The sequence below is a fragment of the Syngnathus floridae genome, chromosome 12 (assembly GCF_059516105.1).
Source record: "Syngnathus floridae isolate MCC-2025c chromosome 12, RoL_Sflo_1.0, whole genome shotgun sequence".
Taxonomy (NCBI): domain Eukaryota; kingdom Metazoa; phylum Chordata; class Actinopteri; order Syngnathiformes; family Syngnathidae; genus Syngnathus; species Syngnathus floridae.
The window spans coordinates 4,367,677-4,382,353 of NC_142424.1; the positions used below are offsets into that span (position 1 = coordinate 4,367,677).

At 48.2% G+C, this 14,677-nt stretch overlaps 1 protein-coding gene across 4 annotated transcripts in view; it reads left to right on the top strand.

Moving 5' to 3' along the window:
* The window catches only part of LOC148389632 (mediator of RNA polymerase II transcription subunit 13-like), a 47,995-nt gene that overhangs the window by 28,750 nt on the left and 4,568 nt on the right, over nucleotides 1-14,677 (top strand). The window contains exons 3-25 of one of the 4 annotated variants that reach the window (XM_088391115.1): nucleotides 173-257; nucleotides 1,528-1,611; nucleotides 6,729-6,874; nucleotides 6,985-7,182; nucleotides 7,810-7,977; nucleotides 8,087-8,243; nucleotides 8,317-8,421; nucleotides 8,517-9,164; nucleotides 9,451-9,664; nucleotides 9,760-9,838; nucleotides 9,941-10,062; nucleotides 10,296-10,392; nucleotides 10,466-10,686; nucleotides 10,769-10,947; nucleotides 11,008-11,936; nucleotides 12,153-12,332; nucleotides 12,396-12,625; nucleotides 12,693-12,891; nucleotides 13,033-13,312; nucleotides 13,606-13,858; nucleotides 13,960-14,148; nucleotides 14,215-14,438; nucleotides 14,510-14,652. In XM_088391115.1, the coding sequence (XP_088247241.1) occupies nucleotides 173-257; nucleotides 1,528-1,611; nucleotides 6,729-6,874; nucleotides 6,985-7,182; nucleotides 7,810-7,977; nucleotides 8,087-8,243; nucleotides 8,317-8,421; nucleotides 8,517-9,164; nucleotides 9,451-9,664; nucleotides 9,760-9,838; nucleotides 9,941-10,062; nucleotides 10,296-10,392; nucleotides 10,466-10,686; nucleotides 10,769-10,947; nucleotides 11,008-11,936; nucleotides 12,153-12,332; nucleotides 12,396-12,625; nucleotides 12,693-12,891; nucleotides 13,033-13,312; nucleotides 13,606-13,858; nucleotides 13,960-14,148; nucleotides 14,215-14,438; nucleotides 14,510-14,652 (5,130 nt within the window). The remainder of the gene's footprint in view (nucleotides 1-172; nucleotides 258-1,527; nucleotides 1,612-6,728; nucleotides 6,875-6,984; nucleotides 7,183-7,809; nucleotides 7,978-8,086; nucleotides 8,244-8,316; nucleotides 8,422-8,516; nucleotides 9,165-9,450; nucleotides 9,665-9,759; nucleotides 9,839-9,940; nucleotides 10,063-10,295; nucleotides 10,393-10,465; nucleotides 10,687-10,768; nucleotides 10,948-11,007; nucleotides 11,937-12,152; nucleotides 12,333-12,395; nucleotides 12,626-12,692; nucleotides 12,892-13,032; nucleotides 13,313-13,605; nucleotides 13,859-13,959; nucleotides 14,149-14,214; nucleotides 14,439-14,509; nucleotides 14,653-14,677) is intronic. The other 3 variants (XM_088391116.1, XM_088391117.1, XM_088391118.1) reach the window with 3 other exon arrangements.

Consider the following 14,677-nt stretch of genomic DNA (forward strand, 5'->3'; position numbering starts at 1 on the left):
GAGCACGCCATAAACAAGCGCACGCGTTGTTTATAATCCTCAAGCTGGCCGCTGCAGATGCTTCTCTGTCTCTGAAAACATCATTACTGTTGCCACCGAGAGGGATTATAAAGCAGCGTGGGTAATAATGTCATATATTGAGATTTATAATTTGATGATTTTCACTTTTCAGTGGCCGAGGAGGGGCTGTGGGAGTGCGGACTGTCCTACGAGTGCAGGACCCTGCTGTTTAAGGCCGTACACAACCTGCTGGAAAGGTAATGAGAAAGTCAATGGCAAAAACAAACAAAACATGAATGTCTGGGATTGTGTTTTTATTATTCAGGAAAAAAAATGGAGCCTGTTTGGAATTCCAAAACCATTTTCTCAGCGAAAATAACTACATTACAGTTCTGATCAAGTTTGTCTCGTTTTGAAAAGTAACACATCCGCCGAACGTAATTCGCGTCGGTCTCCGAGGTCGATTTCGAAAGATATTTGAAGTGCGTCCCCAAACAAAAAGTGCTAAACTAAATAATTAGACATCTCCACTTGTCTTCTGGCATCCTCACCTCACTGAAATTAATAATTTGAGCAGTGAATCATTTGCTCAAGTACCCAAAGCTCTCCTTTCTGAGCCACAGCCATCTGTTAAATGAAGCAGCACATATTTGCTCTCTATTAAGTGAAGCATCAGCGATCATCATAGGGGGCAGGCGGAATTAACCTTCCTATTACCTTGAAGCTAACTTCTTTTATTGCTAGCTGTTCCGACGTGACAGCCACTGCCTTCTCCTTCGCCACCAAATAAACTTAGTCGCCGGGCGGCCGATTTACTTTTCGCTCCGCTCAAATGAGCATAAATTTGAGTCAAGTGGCTTTTAATCAAACAATCACAAGCAAAGCAATTAGGAACCATTTGATAAACTGCGACCGAGCAAACGATCGGGACCATTAGAAAAGGAAGAGTTGTAATCGTTTGGCTAAATTAGCTACCTGAAGCTCGAGATTGTGTCAAGCGAAGTATACGCACGGCGATTTCTTCACTATTGAAATGATGACAAATCAAGCAAAATTTGAGCGTTACGATCAAAGCAAAAGCCCGATTGTCAGATTATCTTGCGGTGTGGGGTGCTTGGAAAACCAAGTTAAGCTAAAGTCAAGTTAAGTTAGCTACACACGGATGGAAGCACTGGCGGCTGCGCAAGTCCAATCTATAAAACAATCGTGTAACTCCTTGACTCGGGTCAGAGGATCCGGTTCGGAATTCCCTGGCGCCGGCACATGGAGTAAAAGTCAAGACCGTGGAGACGGTCACTGAAGGAAGGCAAGAAAAACCTCGGCAGGAGAGCAACTCGACTATGTGATACCATCGAAAGCGTCCACCGTGCAGTTTACTCTGCTGCTCAAGTTTTCCGCTTCCTTGTTTTGTTCGGGCGTACGTTTCTATTTGACAGCCTGCTGTTGAAAGCCAAGGATAATGATCATTATTATTATCACGGTGAAGTGAGCGTCTTACGTTCTCTTTTGTTCTTCTCACCGCTGCAGATGTCTCATGGACAAAGGATTCGTGAGAGTCGGCAAGTGGTTCTTCAAGCCGCACCAACTGCAGGAAAAGTCTCTGGGCAGCAGGTGAGTGGAGGCTATTCAAAGGGTTCATTTTAGCCCGTGTTTGGATGTTTGTACGCGTTAGTGGACTCTAGTGACACTTTACCACAATCGGATACGTTTTTGCTTCTCCGACTGGGGCAGATGAAAGTGGCGATGTCGTATTTATGGCCAAAGCTCCAAGTGGGAGGAGTAGAATGTTTGTTGGTTGTAATAATTACCGATGTAGGGAGACTTCTAAATATCTGTTGTCATGTGGCGTGCACCGCTGCGAAGCCACCACCCCCAACAAACACCCCCCCCCCCTTTCCCATCCTTGCCTCACGCTGAGCCACTGTTGCCTCTTTGAATTATTGAGCATCCTGCAAAGAGGGAGAAGGCGGAATATCAGCGCAGCTTTCAATGTCCACAAACAAAACAAAAGGCTTTGGTGAATGACACTTTTGTTCTGTATTTATTTTTTTTTTTTTTACAGCCGCTCTGCTTTGCTTGCACTTCACATGCGGGCAGTCCAAATGCACCCCGCATGTTTCTTTTCCACAATAGCATTGCTTGCGCTAGACTCAGGAATCCCCTCTGCACATCAGAAGCCCCCCCCCCAACACACAGACACCACGAGGGGGCATTGCTCAGTTGATGTCATGTGACCTCCCGCCTCAGCTGTAACCAGCTCCTTTGTCTCCTCTGCACCTCCACGCCGTCGGTGCCTTTTATCCCCAACAGAGGGCGTCTACAACAGCGCGCGCCATCATCGTGGCCCAACACCCCCCCCCACCCCCACCCCCGCCTTTGTCAAGCTTCCCCGGTGTTTATCTCGCGTGTGTCCCTGGGGCCATAGTGGCGGAGAAGAGCGGCGCATCCAGGAGAGAATTCCAAAACCTCCTCCCTCTGCTCTCTTTGTGTCGGAATGAGGAGGAAGCTCTCTGGGTTGGGAGCGAATTGCATCAGACGCTTAAAAAGGGGGTGGGTGGGGGTTCACTGGGAGGAAGAGGGATAAGAAGGAGGGGGGGGGGGGGGTGCGCCGAAGTGATGGTCATAAATTAATCATTACTACAGACGGCTGAATTGATGCATTACAGTCTGTCCCTCTCATTAGTTCAGTCAGTTGTATGCATGCCAACTACAATACAATGTAAATTTATCGAGGCTCTCATTTGAATTCATGACCGCATACAGGACAGCATATTATATTTTAAAGCTTGAATAAATAAATAGATAAATAAAAAAGAAATTCTCTTGTGACCGAAGACGCTAGAGAATGTTGTATGATCTCCCTAACAATACTTCATAGTAAATAAATAGCGCACAGATGCTCCGCTCTCCTCGGGTGACATTGAGCTATTAGCCGTCGTCTTGGCAACAGACACTTGGTGCCCAGCCATATCCCAAGGTCACGGAATATCCAAGCAGAAAGAGAAACATTTTTTTTTGTGCTATTATATATGTCGTATTTGTAATCTCTGGTACAATAAGGAGTGTTGATTAATTTTTTGGGGGTCAGTTCGGTGACCCGGTGCAGCGATTCTCAAAGAAAGGAAAGATGAACTCTTCAAACTGTGCATACGGTTACTGTAGCACTGACTTGTTCTTCCATTATTCATACATTGAATCTACCAAATGAAAAAAATTCTTTCACCAGAGGAAAAAAAGTTTGATTCCACCTTAAGACGCAATCATACAACCTGACTGGGACGATGTACAAGTCATCATAGATGTCAAAATCCTCGCTAATGCTAAACACTGAGCAATTAATTGGACTATAAATGTGAATGTTTCTCATTAGAGGAGATGTACGCGTACTGACAGAATTTGCAATTAAAGTTGTCGTCGGGAGCCCATCGTTTGCGTCGCGGCCAATTTATTTGGAAGCCTTCTCGTTAAATACGCCGTTTGTATTGACACGCAACAAACGTGTTATACAACACGTGTAACGGGCCTCCCCGGAGATCGGAGAACACAAACAATGACATATTATATTATATTCTTACATTAGCAGGTAAATGAAACTAATTCCTTTAGCGCGATAGATGGAAAAGTTAAAAAAAAAAAAAAAAAAGTTGATTGGCAGTTTTGCAAGTGATTCTAGGAACCAGTTTGCGTTGCCTGGCATCTTATGTTAAGATATATGACTTTAGTTTTCCCTTTTTTTTTTTTCTGTGACTTGCCAGCCCAAACTTGACATACTGCTGTAAATCAAATTGAGTTAGCACAGCACAGTCTGTATTTGTTACACTGCTGGCTTCTAAATACAGATGCTGGCTAAATCTTCTTATAGGACAAATTGTATTCTAATTCTTTCTCTTTAATTCAACAATTCTACATGCTAATGTGACGTGTATGTCAAGCATGTCGGAACCTCGCCGGAGCCGCCCGCTGTTTGACACATACTAAAGCGCAGTTTTTCTTCATTGGTCTCAGCCAGTGATGTTCCACTACTCGTGTACGTGTCACTTTGGCTGTACTCACAAGTTGAAGCGAGCTTATCTGCATATTTATAGCATCGTTAGGAGGTCTCTTCATGCCCACATGTAATTTGTCATATGCACGCGGCCACTGGATTAGGTACACTTGCTAATGAGATCCTGTGCCAGAAACAAGATCGATACAGATAGTCAGCCATAAAGATGGATGGGGATTATTAAGTCAATATTTTCTTGATGAAAATCATAATAATAAAGAATAATGATTCATAATTTTTAAAAAAATTATTTCAGGGAAAAAATATATATTTTGGAGATAGCGTTACATTTTCAAGTTAAAAGTCAATCCAAAAATAAAGTTGAGTATTTTGAGGACAGAATTTTTAATATTAAAAATTTCCTTATATTTGAGATAAAAAGTTACATTTATTTTTTTATTAAAGTTATAATCTCAAGAAAAAAAGTCCCTTATACAGTATGCGGCCCACTCATTTCAATAATACTGCACATAATTAAAATATTGTTGAATGTCATCAAATATGTCTGAATATTAGTTACAGTGCACATGACATTCAAATAATAACAGATTTGAACCCAACCATCAGATTATGTCATTTACATAGATAACAAATGCCAATACTCTGTTTTTATTAATCCTGTCAGAGAAAAAATACATTTATCGGTCGTACTGAACTGAACTTGTTTCTTCTTATCGTTTGCAATCAAATAGCCAGTGGCTTTGACGATGATTTGTTCAATAACAGCATCTCAAATAAAAGCGCTGTTATGTTTTGATCAAGATTCTGCTTGACATTGCTTGAATCCTTTTAGCGTAAACATAAGATCACTTGCTAAAACTTCAATTTCATTGATATGTGTGCAGCAATTGCAGCAATGTGTGTGTGTGTGTGAGTGTGTGTTGCTGAATTATTCACTCACCGCACTTTCTCCCAGGCTGGCTTTGCTCTCACTCTATATTTCAAACTGTATGTTTTTTTCTCTCTCTCTTTTTTTTTTTTTTTTCCTGTGCCTGGCTGGCAGCTTTACGCTTCATCTGGTGCATTTGCTTAATTTTCAACCACCGAGGCTTCTACTCTTTCTCTCTTTTTTTTTTTTTTTTTAATATAAATATAAAATGAAGACCTTCTTACTGTCATTCCCAATCACCTTCTTTTTCCGCACCCCTCTCCTCTTCAGTCTCCAGCTGTGAGGATCACTCTTCATTTGAGTACCATCCGCACATCATGTTTACTACTGTTTACACATACACACACACACCAGGTCCCAAAGGATGCAAGAAGTGCTGTGTGTCCACATAATCACACCCGCTTACGGTGCAGGAAAATGCCCTTTGCTAAAGGACATGCAATGTACTGTACGTGTGTTTGTGTGACTCACAGGTAGCGCTAGAACATCTAGCCTGGAATTCAGATGGCAGTATAAAATACATGTGCTCACATAATGTTATATTTCGCAATATAAAGAATGAAAGTATTTCTGAATGGGTTATGGGTGTCATTTTTTTTTCATTTTGTTCCCCCCGACTGTAGCTAAGTAGCGATTACACATTCCCAGTAAGTGGATTGGATTTCCAGTTAACCGTAGCCACGTGGACCGCAATGAAAACAAGTTTGACGCCAGTGATGTCGCTCATGTTGTGTTTAATTGCACCTTTGTTATTGCCGTGCCAACAGCGTAAGAGCGCAAACGTCATAATCATCACATTTTGGCTGCGGTGATGATATCACACTCAGCGATGACAACATAATGCGAGATCCGTATCAGAAAAACAATAATGCTTGAGTTACCTATTTGAAAACCGATGCGCTTTTTAATCACATAACATCACTTATCATAATTATTATATATTATTATTATTATCATTATTATATAATTTAGGCTACTATTAATGGGAGGTGCTGGTTGTCACATTTTTCGTCATAAAGATGTTAAATAAAGTGTAGCCTTTGTTCATGTGGTCACACATGGCTCAATAAAGGCTGAGAAACGCCACAATAAGCTTCTCTGTCCCAGAAATTCACATCCAGTCTTGGCCTCCTTACCCTCTGGGTGCACCTAGCGCCATCTAGAGGCCGTTTTAGGACAGTATTTAACGACTCATCCTTCAGCTCGGCCCATTAAAGGCAGAACTGGCTCTTTTTTTTTTCCTCCTATTGAATTTGATGACCCATTACCGCTCCAATGGAGGTCCAGTGCCTTGGGGGCAAAGGAGATATTGCATGGGCAGCAGGGTAATCACCAGATCACACTACCTGCTGACTTTATTGTCATCTTGATGTATGTATATAACCAAGGTTATAAGGAGCGTTATAGATTAAAAATATACATCACCGAAACCTCGCGGGCCGCTCGCCGCCGCCGCCATGTAGATTGCAATAAGACCCAAATTATGATATCAGTCTGTGATTAAAAAAAATAAATAAGTATACATGATGGATGGTCCGAGGCGGTGTAATAAAGAGATAAATACAACAATCCGTCATTAAGCAAATAAGGATTCATACCTGCAATCAGGAAGCCAAATGAGGACAAAGATGGATGCATGTGGTAAAGGCCAGTCCTGGAAGTTTTCTGACACACCTCTTATACTGTTTTCTTATGGCGTGGCATTGATGGAATTTTTCCGAGTTGACATGAAAACGTCGCCCGCCTTCCTGCCTCTCATGATGGACACCCTGTGTGCTCTTCTGTCTCCACCAGTGAGCACCTGTCGTGTTCCTTCTCCTTCTTCCTGCACGGGGAGAGCAACGTGTGCACCAGCGTGGAGATCGCCCAGCACCAGCCGGCGTATCACATCACAGAACAGCACATTCACCTCGCACACACCTCCGTCGCGCCAATACAAGGTAACGGCACACCAAAAATTCAAAGATTTCAGAAGAACCTTTTATGGATCGTTGTTTGAGTATCGGCTCAGTCTGATTTTAGTCGGTTGAACTGAATGTTTGTTTTGCAGTGATCCTGAGCCCATACGGTCTGAGCGGTACTCTGACGGGTCAAGCCTATAAAATGAGCGACCCGGCAGCACGCAAACTGATGGAGGAATGGAGCTACTTTTACCCCATGGTACTGAAGCGGAAGGCGGGAAGCGGCGAGGAGAACGTCGAGCCGGCCGACGATCGCAACGCTCACGTGGCCGTGGAGGTGGTCGTCGGTAAGTACTTGCTTCAAAAGCCGCCTCCGCGTTTGTGCCGGAATCCCGCTGAAATCGCTTCGGACCGCCGTGACTTTGTTCTGCTAAAGCAAACAGCGGCGAGTGCCATCCCATAAATTAGCCGCCGCCGCCGCCGCTTCTCTTCCTCCTCTCTCGCTTTTCGTTTGAGGTATTTGCCGATGCTCTTGAAAAGCACCTTCACAGCCTTTTTTTAGCCCCGCTGCAAAAAAGAGCTAATGATGCGGAAGGAAAAGAGGATGAATGAGACGACAAGGAGTTCAAATCGGGACGACACGCAACTTGCAGTTTAATATAGCTGATGTGAATACTAAGTTATGGACTTTTCATTATGTTAACTATAAATATAATAAAAACAATAAACATTGATTGAAGGTTTAAACCTGCTTTAGTCAACTGTATCATAAACAACTTGGATTTAAAAAACATTTGCACTTCAGATGTAAACTCAACAAATAATAAAAAGTAAAGATGAATTCTTTGTAAGACACCCATTGGGTAGGTTTAGTAGGTCGTCAAAATGGGAAGAAACAAGGCCCATATGTCTGAGTGAGAAGCAGCAGTAGCAGCAGCCTCATCTTCTCATCTTGTCCTTTGTGGTCTCTTCAGGTGGAGTAAGGATGACCTACCCAGCTGCTTTTGTGCTGATTGGCCAGGGCCAGCTGCCGGCGGAGCCACCTCCACCTGCTCCTGCAGCTCAGGGCCTCCTCGCCAGAGAGCAGAACCACTGCAGCGTGCCGCTCACGCCGCCGACATCGCCGGAGCAGCCTTGCTCGGGTAACGACGCCGTGTTGTGTTCGGGGGGGGGGCTTTAGAAGTTAAGCCAATTAAAAAAATGAACATTTTGCTTTAAGTATAGTCTGAGCTCCGCAACTTGTCTTTCCAGCGGACAGTGGATTCGTGACCTCGGCCTCGAGTGTCCCAACGCCAGACAGCAGTCTGGGGGTCAGCAACCTCAGCCCAAAGCATTCTGGGAAAAAGCTGACTTGTCAGGTGGTCCACCAAGCTTGGAGGGAGTGCTACCTCAGCCAGCCTCAGCACACGTAAGTGCCAACAGCCCGCTGTGGTCCCCCGCTGCGGAGGAAGGACCTACATTTGTTTGTTCGTTCTTGGCAGACTTAAGCAGCCAGCTGACGTAACGCCCAAGAAGGAAGTGCCAAACGGAGTCACCACGTGGGATTTCAATGACGTCGGTGCGCGAGCGCCATGCAGCTGCTCGAGGTACTGCGGAGCCGCTCTCAAGCTGTTCTTTGACGCCATTACGATAACTTTGTTTCTTCTGAAAAGATCACGCAATTGTCTTGTTTGTACGTCAGGGTGAAGCAGCAGAAGTTGACAACCACCGCAAACATCTCCAACCCCCAGATCGGCGCCAATCCGTCCTCGGGCTCGTCATTATACGCGTCTTCCATACCCAAACATAAGACGAGCGATAAGACTGAAAAGGCTGACAAACAATCCAAGAGGCCGGCCATGATCCCCTTTCACCACCGTGTGTCTGTCACCCAAGAGACCTCTCTGGAGCAGGACTCCCCTGGGGGGGCCCAGCTCAGTGGTCTGGTAGCCCTGGATCCACCCATGGAGCCTATGGCCACTCTGGCAAGCTGCAAGTATCCCAAACCGCTCTCCAATGGCAGGAAAGCCCCGGAGTCCCTTCTCTTGTCGCCAATGTCTCCGCTCCCTCCTACACTTAGTCCACATCCTCGGGTTCAGGACCCAGAAGTACTGGAAGGGCCCCTGGACATGCACGTATGTCAGGAGGCAGCGGCGGGCATGGGCTTGATGACCAGTGAGACGGCAATGTACATGGCCCTGCTGAAGCAGAGAGAGAATGGGGCCGGCTGGTGGAGAGGCTTCCGGACTCCCAGGACTGATAAGATGGATTTCAGACCTCCAGAGGTCTTGGCTGATAAACTAGAGGAAGGGAAGACCGAGGCGATCCCCGAGGGAACTGCTCTCAAGAGGTAGGGTTGACGAGCTGTGAATCAGTGTTCACACCCACAACAGCACAAACCACCCTTTTTTGCCTGCGCTAAGCTGCCTGCGAAAAAATAGCAAAGCTGTCCCACATGCTTGACTTGCGTGGAAATCAATTCCTCAGTCATCAAGTTAAATGTGAATGTGGCTGTTCTGCCATGTCAATTTCAAAGTCTGCGTTGGAAGCCAGAATGCCATTGAAGTGCGCTTGAGATTTTATTTGAAGGTAAAAGATATATCCATGTTGTAATAGCTTGCAAATGTCTCTCACAGACTTTACACACAGACGCAAAAGAGATTTAAAATCTCCGACGAGAGATTGCGGGACCACGTCCAGACGCTGGGCCTGCTCCAGCAGCCGGTCGTGGAGGCTCTGCGCGAGCCAGGGGAAGACCCTTACGACTTCAAGGAAGGTGACATCGAGTACACCTTCTCCACTTCCAAGAGATTAAAGAGTCAAGGGCGAGAATCCAGCAAGAGAGCCAAGGTGGGTGCTAATATTAAAAGCGGCTGTTCAAAGGCATCCTTGAAAATCCATTAAAAGGTGACTCGCTTGACTAATTCTTCCAAATGACCCAATAGAGTGAAGAAATCACCAGCAATGGCAACCTGCCAGATGGAAAAGATGCTATGTCCATTTTCAATTCTGCTCCCAAATCAGGTGCGACTTGTGCTTTCAACATCACAAGCCATTTTTAAAAATCTTTTTTGTGTCTCATTTCAAAGCCATCCGAGCCTTTTAAGTTGAATGTTTTTCCTTCAGACGAGTCCAGTCCGGACGATGCCGCCGCCAAAGCCAACCCTTCTCTGACTCGAGAAAAAGACCTAGTGGTGAACATTTCGGATCTGGACAACATATTTGATGAAGATGAGGAGGAGCTTGGGGTGAGTCATCCAGGCTCCTGTTTGGGCAAATATGTGGAAGTAGCAACAATTCTGCCTTCTCAGCATTTCTGTCGGCTCTAATAAATGAAATGGGTTGGCTCAATCAATCAAATTAATTCAGCCAAATTGCCTCAAATAAAATGCTGTCCCGCTCTAAAAAGAAAAATTAATCTTGAAAAATGGCTGGTATTAATAAACTGTTATCCTCTCATGTGATGTGTACTAAATTGTAGACGGTTTACCCCAACCAGCACTCAACCAAAGTCACAGTATCCACCGAAGATCGTCCTCTGAGTAAAGAAGGCAGAGCGGCAGTTCCTTATCCATCAAGTGAGTTCCCATCCAAACACGGTCATGCACGACACACCCAAAGCCGTAATAAATCCGCTTCTGTCCACCTCAGCAGTAGCAGACCTGCAACGTATGTTCCCCACACCACCTTCACTGGAGCAGCATCCGGCCTTCTCGCCCATCATGACGTACCGCGACACGCCCAGCCAGGAGCCCCCCTCCGCTCCCAGCGGAGCGCCGGATCACCTCGTGCCGCTCGCCGTCAGCCAGCTGCCTGAATTCAGGATGGATCTGGAGGAAGGCATGGCTAGTCCTTGGCAAGAAGACTTCAAGGTTAGTAGTTGGGAATAGCTGATTCTCTGTTGCTGTCCAACATTTCCAAAGCAAGCCTGTCTTCATGTCCCCCTCTGTCCAGACACAAGTGGTCTCCTCCATGTTTGCACCACTTTCCTGCCTACCCAGTCAGAGTTTACCACCGCTCAAAATTCCCGAGCAGTGCTACTACCGCCCGTCTTGGGCGCTCCTGCCCAAAATGGAGCACATCCCAACCGCCATGCACGCTCAGAACAGCGGTTTCGTCAGGGATGGATACACGTAAGTCACATTTGGTGACAAAGGTTAGTGCTTCAGGCTTACCGTAATCTTGTCTTCCAGAAATATCCCAAGCGTCAGCGCTCTGACAGAACAGGACTACAACCAGATGAGTGGCACCACGGCATCCGTCAGCACCACCGTGGGCATCCTGCCCTCCCCGGCCACGCCTCGTTTCTCCGTGCCCACCCCGCGCACCCCTCGCACGCCGCGGGGCATGAACCCCGCCAGCTCCGGCCAAGGTTCCGTGAAGCAGGACGGCACGGAGCTGAGCTCGCCCGCTTCGACCCCTTCCACCAGCCTGCCTCTTAGCTCCGTGGAGCCCCTGGCCCGACCTCGACCTTGCCTCCCCGAGAGCCACAGCCTGTACGCCATTCTGCTTCTGTCGGACTCGGTCCTCAACGTCTTCAAGGACCGCAACTTTGACAGCTGCTGCATCTGTGCCTGCAACATGAACGTGAAGGGGGCGGACGTCGGGGTGTACATCCCCGATTCCACCTGCGAGGATCAGTACCGCTGCATGTGCGGCTTCAGCGCCATCGTCAACAGGCAGCTGGCCCACGGCACCGGCCTCTTCCTGGAAGACGAGCTGGATATTTACGGCCGTTCCTCCGAGATCGGTCGGGCCGCCGAGAGGAGGCTGGCTCTCGGCCGGCGGGAGCCAACGATGGGCGACCCCAGAGCCAAGCGGCCTCAGGATGCGGCGCCTGCCTCGCCCTCGCTCATGGTCCTGCTTCAGGAGCAGTGCTCGCAGCCCATTTCCTCCCTCGCCTCGCTGCACCTTCCCCACGGCTACTCCAGCTATTCCCGCAAGGGGGCGCTGCTCCAAAGTTGGCTGTCGGAGAAGCAGTGGGCGGACGGGAGCGACGCCTGTGTGGAGTGTTACAATGCCTTGGAGCAGGGGCTGCAGTATGTGGACAACTCCACGGGGGGCAAAGTGGATCCAGCTGTTGTCAGAAGTACAGCTCTCCATCCTTGGCCTCACACCAACGGTAAGACTCAAACGTCAAGACAGGTGCTGCTGGAGGATGAAACCAATATCTGGACATGTTTTTTTTATTGTACAAATTCCTATCTGCCTTTGTGTGATCTGGATGTGTTTTATGTTTGTTCATTTGTTTCCTCGGTGTACAGGCTCTTGTTAACATGTGTGTATCTGTTCCGTGTGTGTGTGCTTGTTTCTGTGCGTCTGTTCATCCCCCCCATAGTGGCGGACATGAGCATGTTGTCGTCCCAGGACATGGTGCGCTTGCTGCTGTCCTTGCAACCGTTCCTGCAAGACGCCATCCAGAAGAAAAGAACCGGGCGGACTTGGGATAACATTCAACACGTTCAGGGCCCGCTCACCTGGCAGCAGTTCCATAAGATGGCAGGCAGGGGCTCGTATGGTAAGAACCACAAATGGTTTTTAGGTTGATATCTCCAGCCTCACAATGGATTTCTGTCTCCAGGTTCTGAGGAGTCCCCAGAGCCCTTGCCCATCCCCACCGTCCTGCTTGGCTATGATCGAGAACGGGACTTCCTGGCGCTGTCCCCTCTGGCCTTGCCCTTCTGGGAGAAGCTCTTGCTGGAGCCTTACGGGGGTCAACGAGATGCGGCGTACGTGGTGCTCTGTCCCAATAGCCCTCCGCTGTTGGCCGCCGCCCGAGCCTTCTTCCAGGAGCTCAGCGCTGTTTACGAGGTAGGAAGTTGCATCTAATGCGAGCGCCTTCAAGAACGTGTCCTCATGAAGATGACGTCCCTCTCAGACATGTCGTCTTGGAAAGCACCGTCCTCTGGCCAAGGTGTCCCGGGATGGGATCGTCCGCGTGGGGGAGGAGGTGGAGTCCGAAAGGCTGGAGGATCTGGATGTGGACCAGTGGTTGAGCGGTCCCTGGGCTGGAGAGCAACACATGGACAACCTCAGCAAACTGAAACTTTATGCCTATGCCTGTAAACTGCAACTAGGTAAGAACCACTAGTGGAATCTTGCAAATGCACAAAAGCAAATTTGATTATTTTTGTCAATAACTGCAAACTAATCCCTGCAACATAGGCCTGTTTTTTTTGTAAAAACATATTACATATACAAATGATCTGACTTTGCAGGACCCCAGTTGTCAGTCCTGCCTCTGGACAGCACGCTTCTCTTGCCACCCAGAATCCAAGCATCCTCCTCTTCAGCGCAGCCCGCCTCCTCCGGCCAGCCTCAAACATGGGCAACCGATGCAGAAGCAGCTTCCGGGGCTCCCGGGGCTGGAGGCTCAGCCACTCCAGCCGCAACACCTTCCGGCCAGACGGGGGAGACGACGCCTGGGGGCTCCGGCGAGTCCAAAGGCCCCTTGAGTGGTGCACCAGCAGCCAACACACCAGCAGAGAACTCTGATGCGTAAGAGCCAAAACAACACACTCTTGTCCCAGCACCATATTTGTTTGTTTGTCCCTTTGGCAGCATGGTGGGATTTTGGTTAGTGTGTCTGCTACACAATTACCCACACAGGATAAAAAAAAAAAAAGGTCAATTTTGAAATTGATGAGTGGCCCAGTAACCTCTTGCCCATTACTACAGCGCCATCTGCTGGATCTGATTTGACACTGCTGCACTTGCCCCTAATTCAAATACTGTTATTAGAGCCTTGAACTAGTGCACCTGATCGACAACCCCCCCTTTTTTTCCCCCAGCACCACCGAGCAGTCCCGAATCGGCATCCCGACCGGCCCAGACTCCACGGACAGCCGCACTAACCCACCCGCCATCGTCGTTTACGTCGTGGACGCTTTCCTTAGCCCGACAGGCATGCGGAGCGAAGGAGGGGAGGAAGAGGAAGGTGACGAAGTCGAGGCAGAGAGCGTGTGGCTGCTCGGGCTTCTTCGCTGCTACACGGAAATGCTGCAGACTCTACCCGACACCGTTAGACCTGCACTTGTTCTCCAGGTAATCAGCGTCGCACCATCATACCTAAGAACCTGTTAGTCTGTTCAAAGCTTACTTGAAGAACCAGAACTTTCCTTCAGCTAGTGGTGTTATTGTTGCAGGTGGTGCCATGCCAGTACCTCCTGCAGCCCGCCAGCGGGGAGAGCCACTTGTATCTGCAGCACTTGCGTTCGCTGGCCTTCTCATGCTACTCACAATGTAGACGTCTGCGGCCCCAGCACACGCACATCAAGTCCCTGACCGGTTTTGGCCCAGTTTCCACCGTCACGTCGGTCCTTAAGAGCCCAGATGTAAGTGTTGAAAATCATGATAATAAATGCTGATTCATCATTTCATGGATGTTTGTCCTCCCCCAGCATCCCAACCCAGTGCACTTGTACTCGCCCCCCTTCATCCTCGGGCCCACCCGGCCCAAGCAGCCAGAACAAGGAGAGATTTGGGCCGAAGTCCCTCCCAGGTACAACGTGCTCTTTGTGGGGTACTGTCTGTCACATGACCAGCGCTGGATCCTGGTGTCGTGCACGGACCAGCAAGGAGAGCTGCTCGAGACGTGCATCATCAACGTGGACGTTCCCAACAGGTTGGTGTGGACGTCTGCAAATTTACTGACGCAGTGACTTCACGGCTTTTTGTTTTTCTTCTCCGCCGCAGGGCACGGCGCCCGAAGGTGTCCGCTCGGAAGATGGGGCTGCAGAAACTGTGGGAGTGGTGCGTCGGCATCATCCAGATGACCTCATTGCCGTGGAGGATTGTGATTGGTCGGTTAGGGAGACTGGGCCACGGCGAACTTAAAGGTGAGCGATCACGCCCAGACCGAAT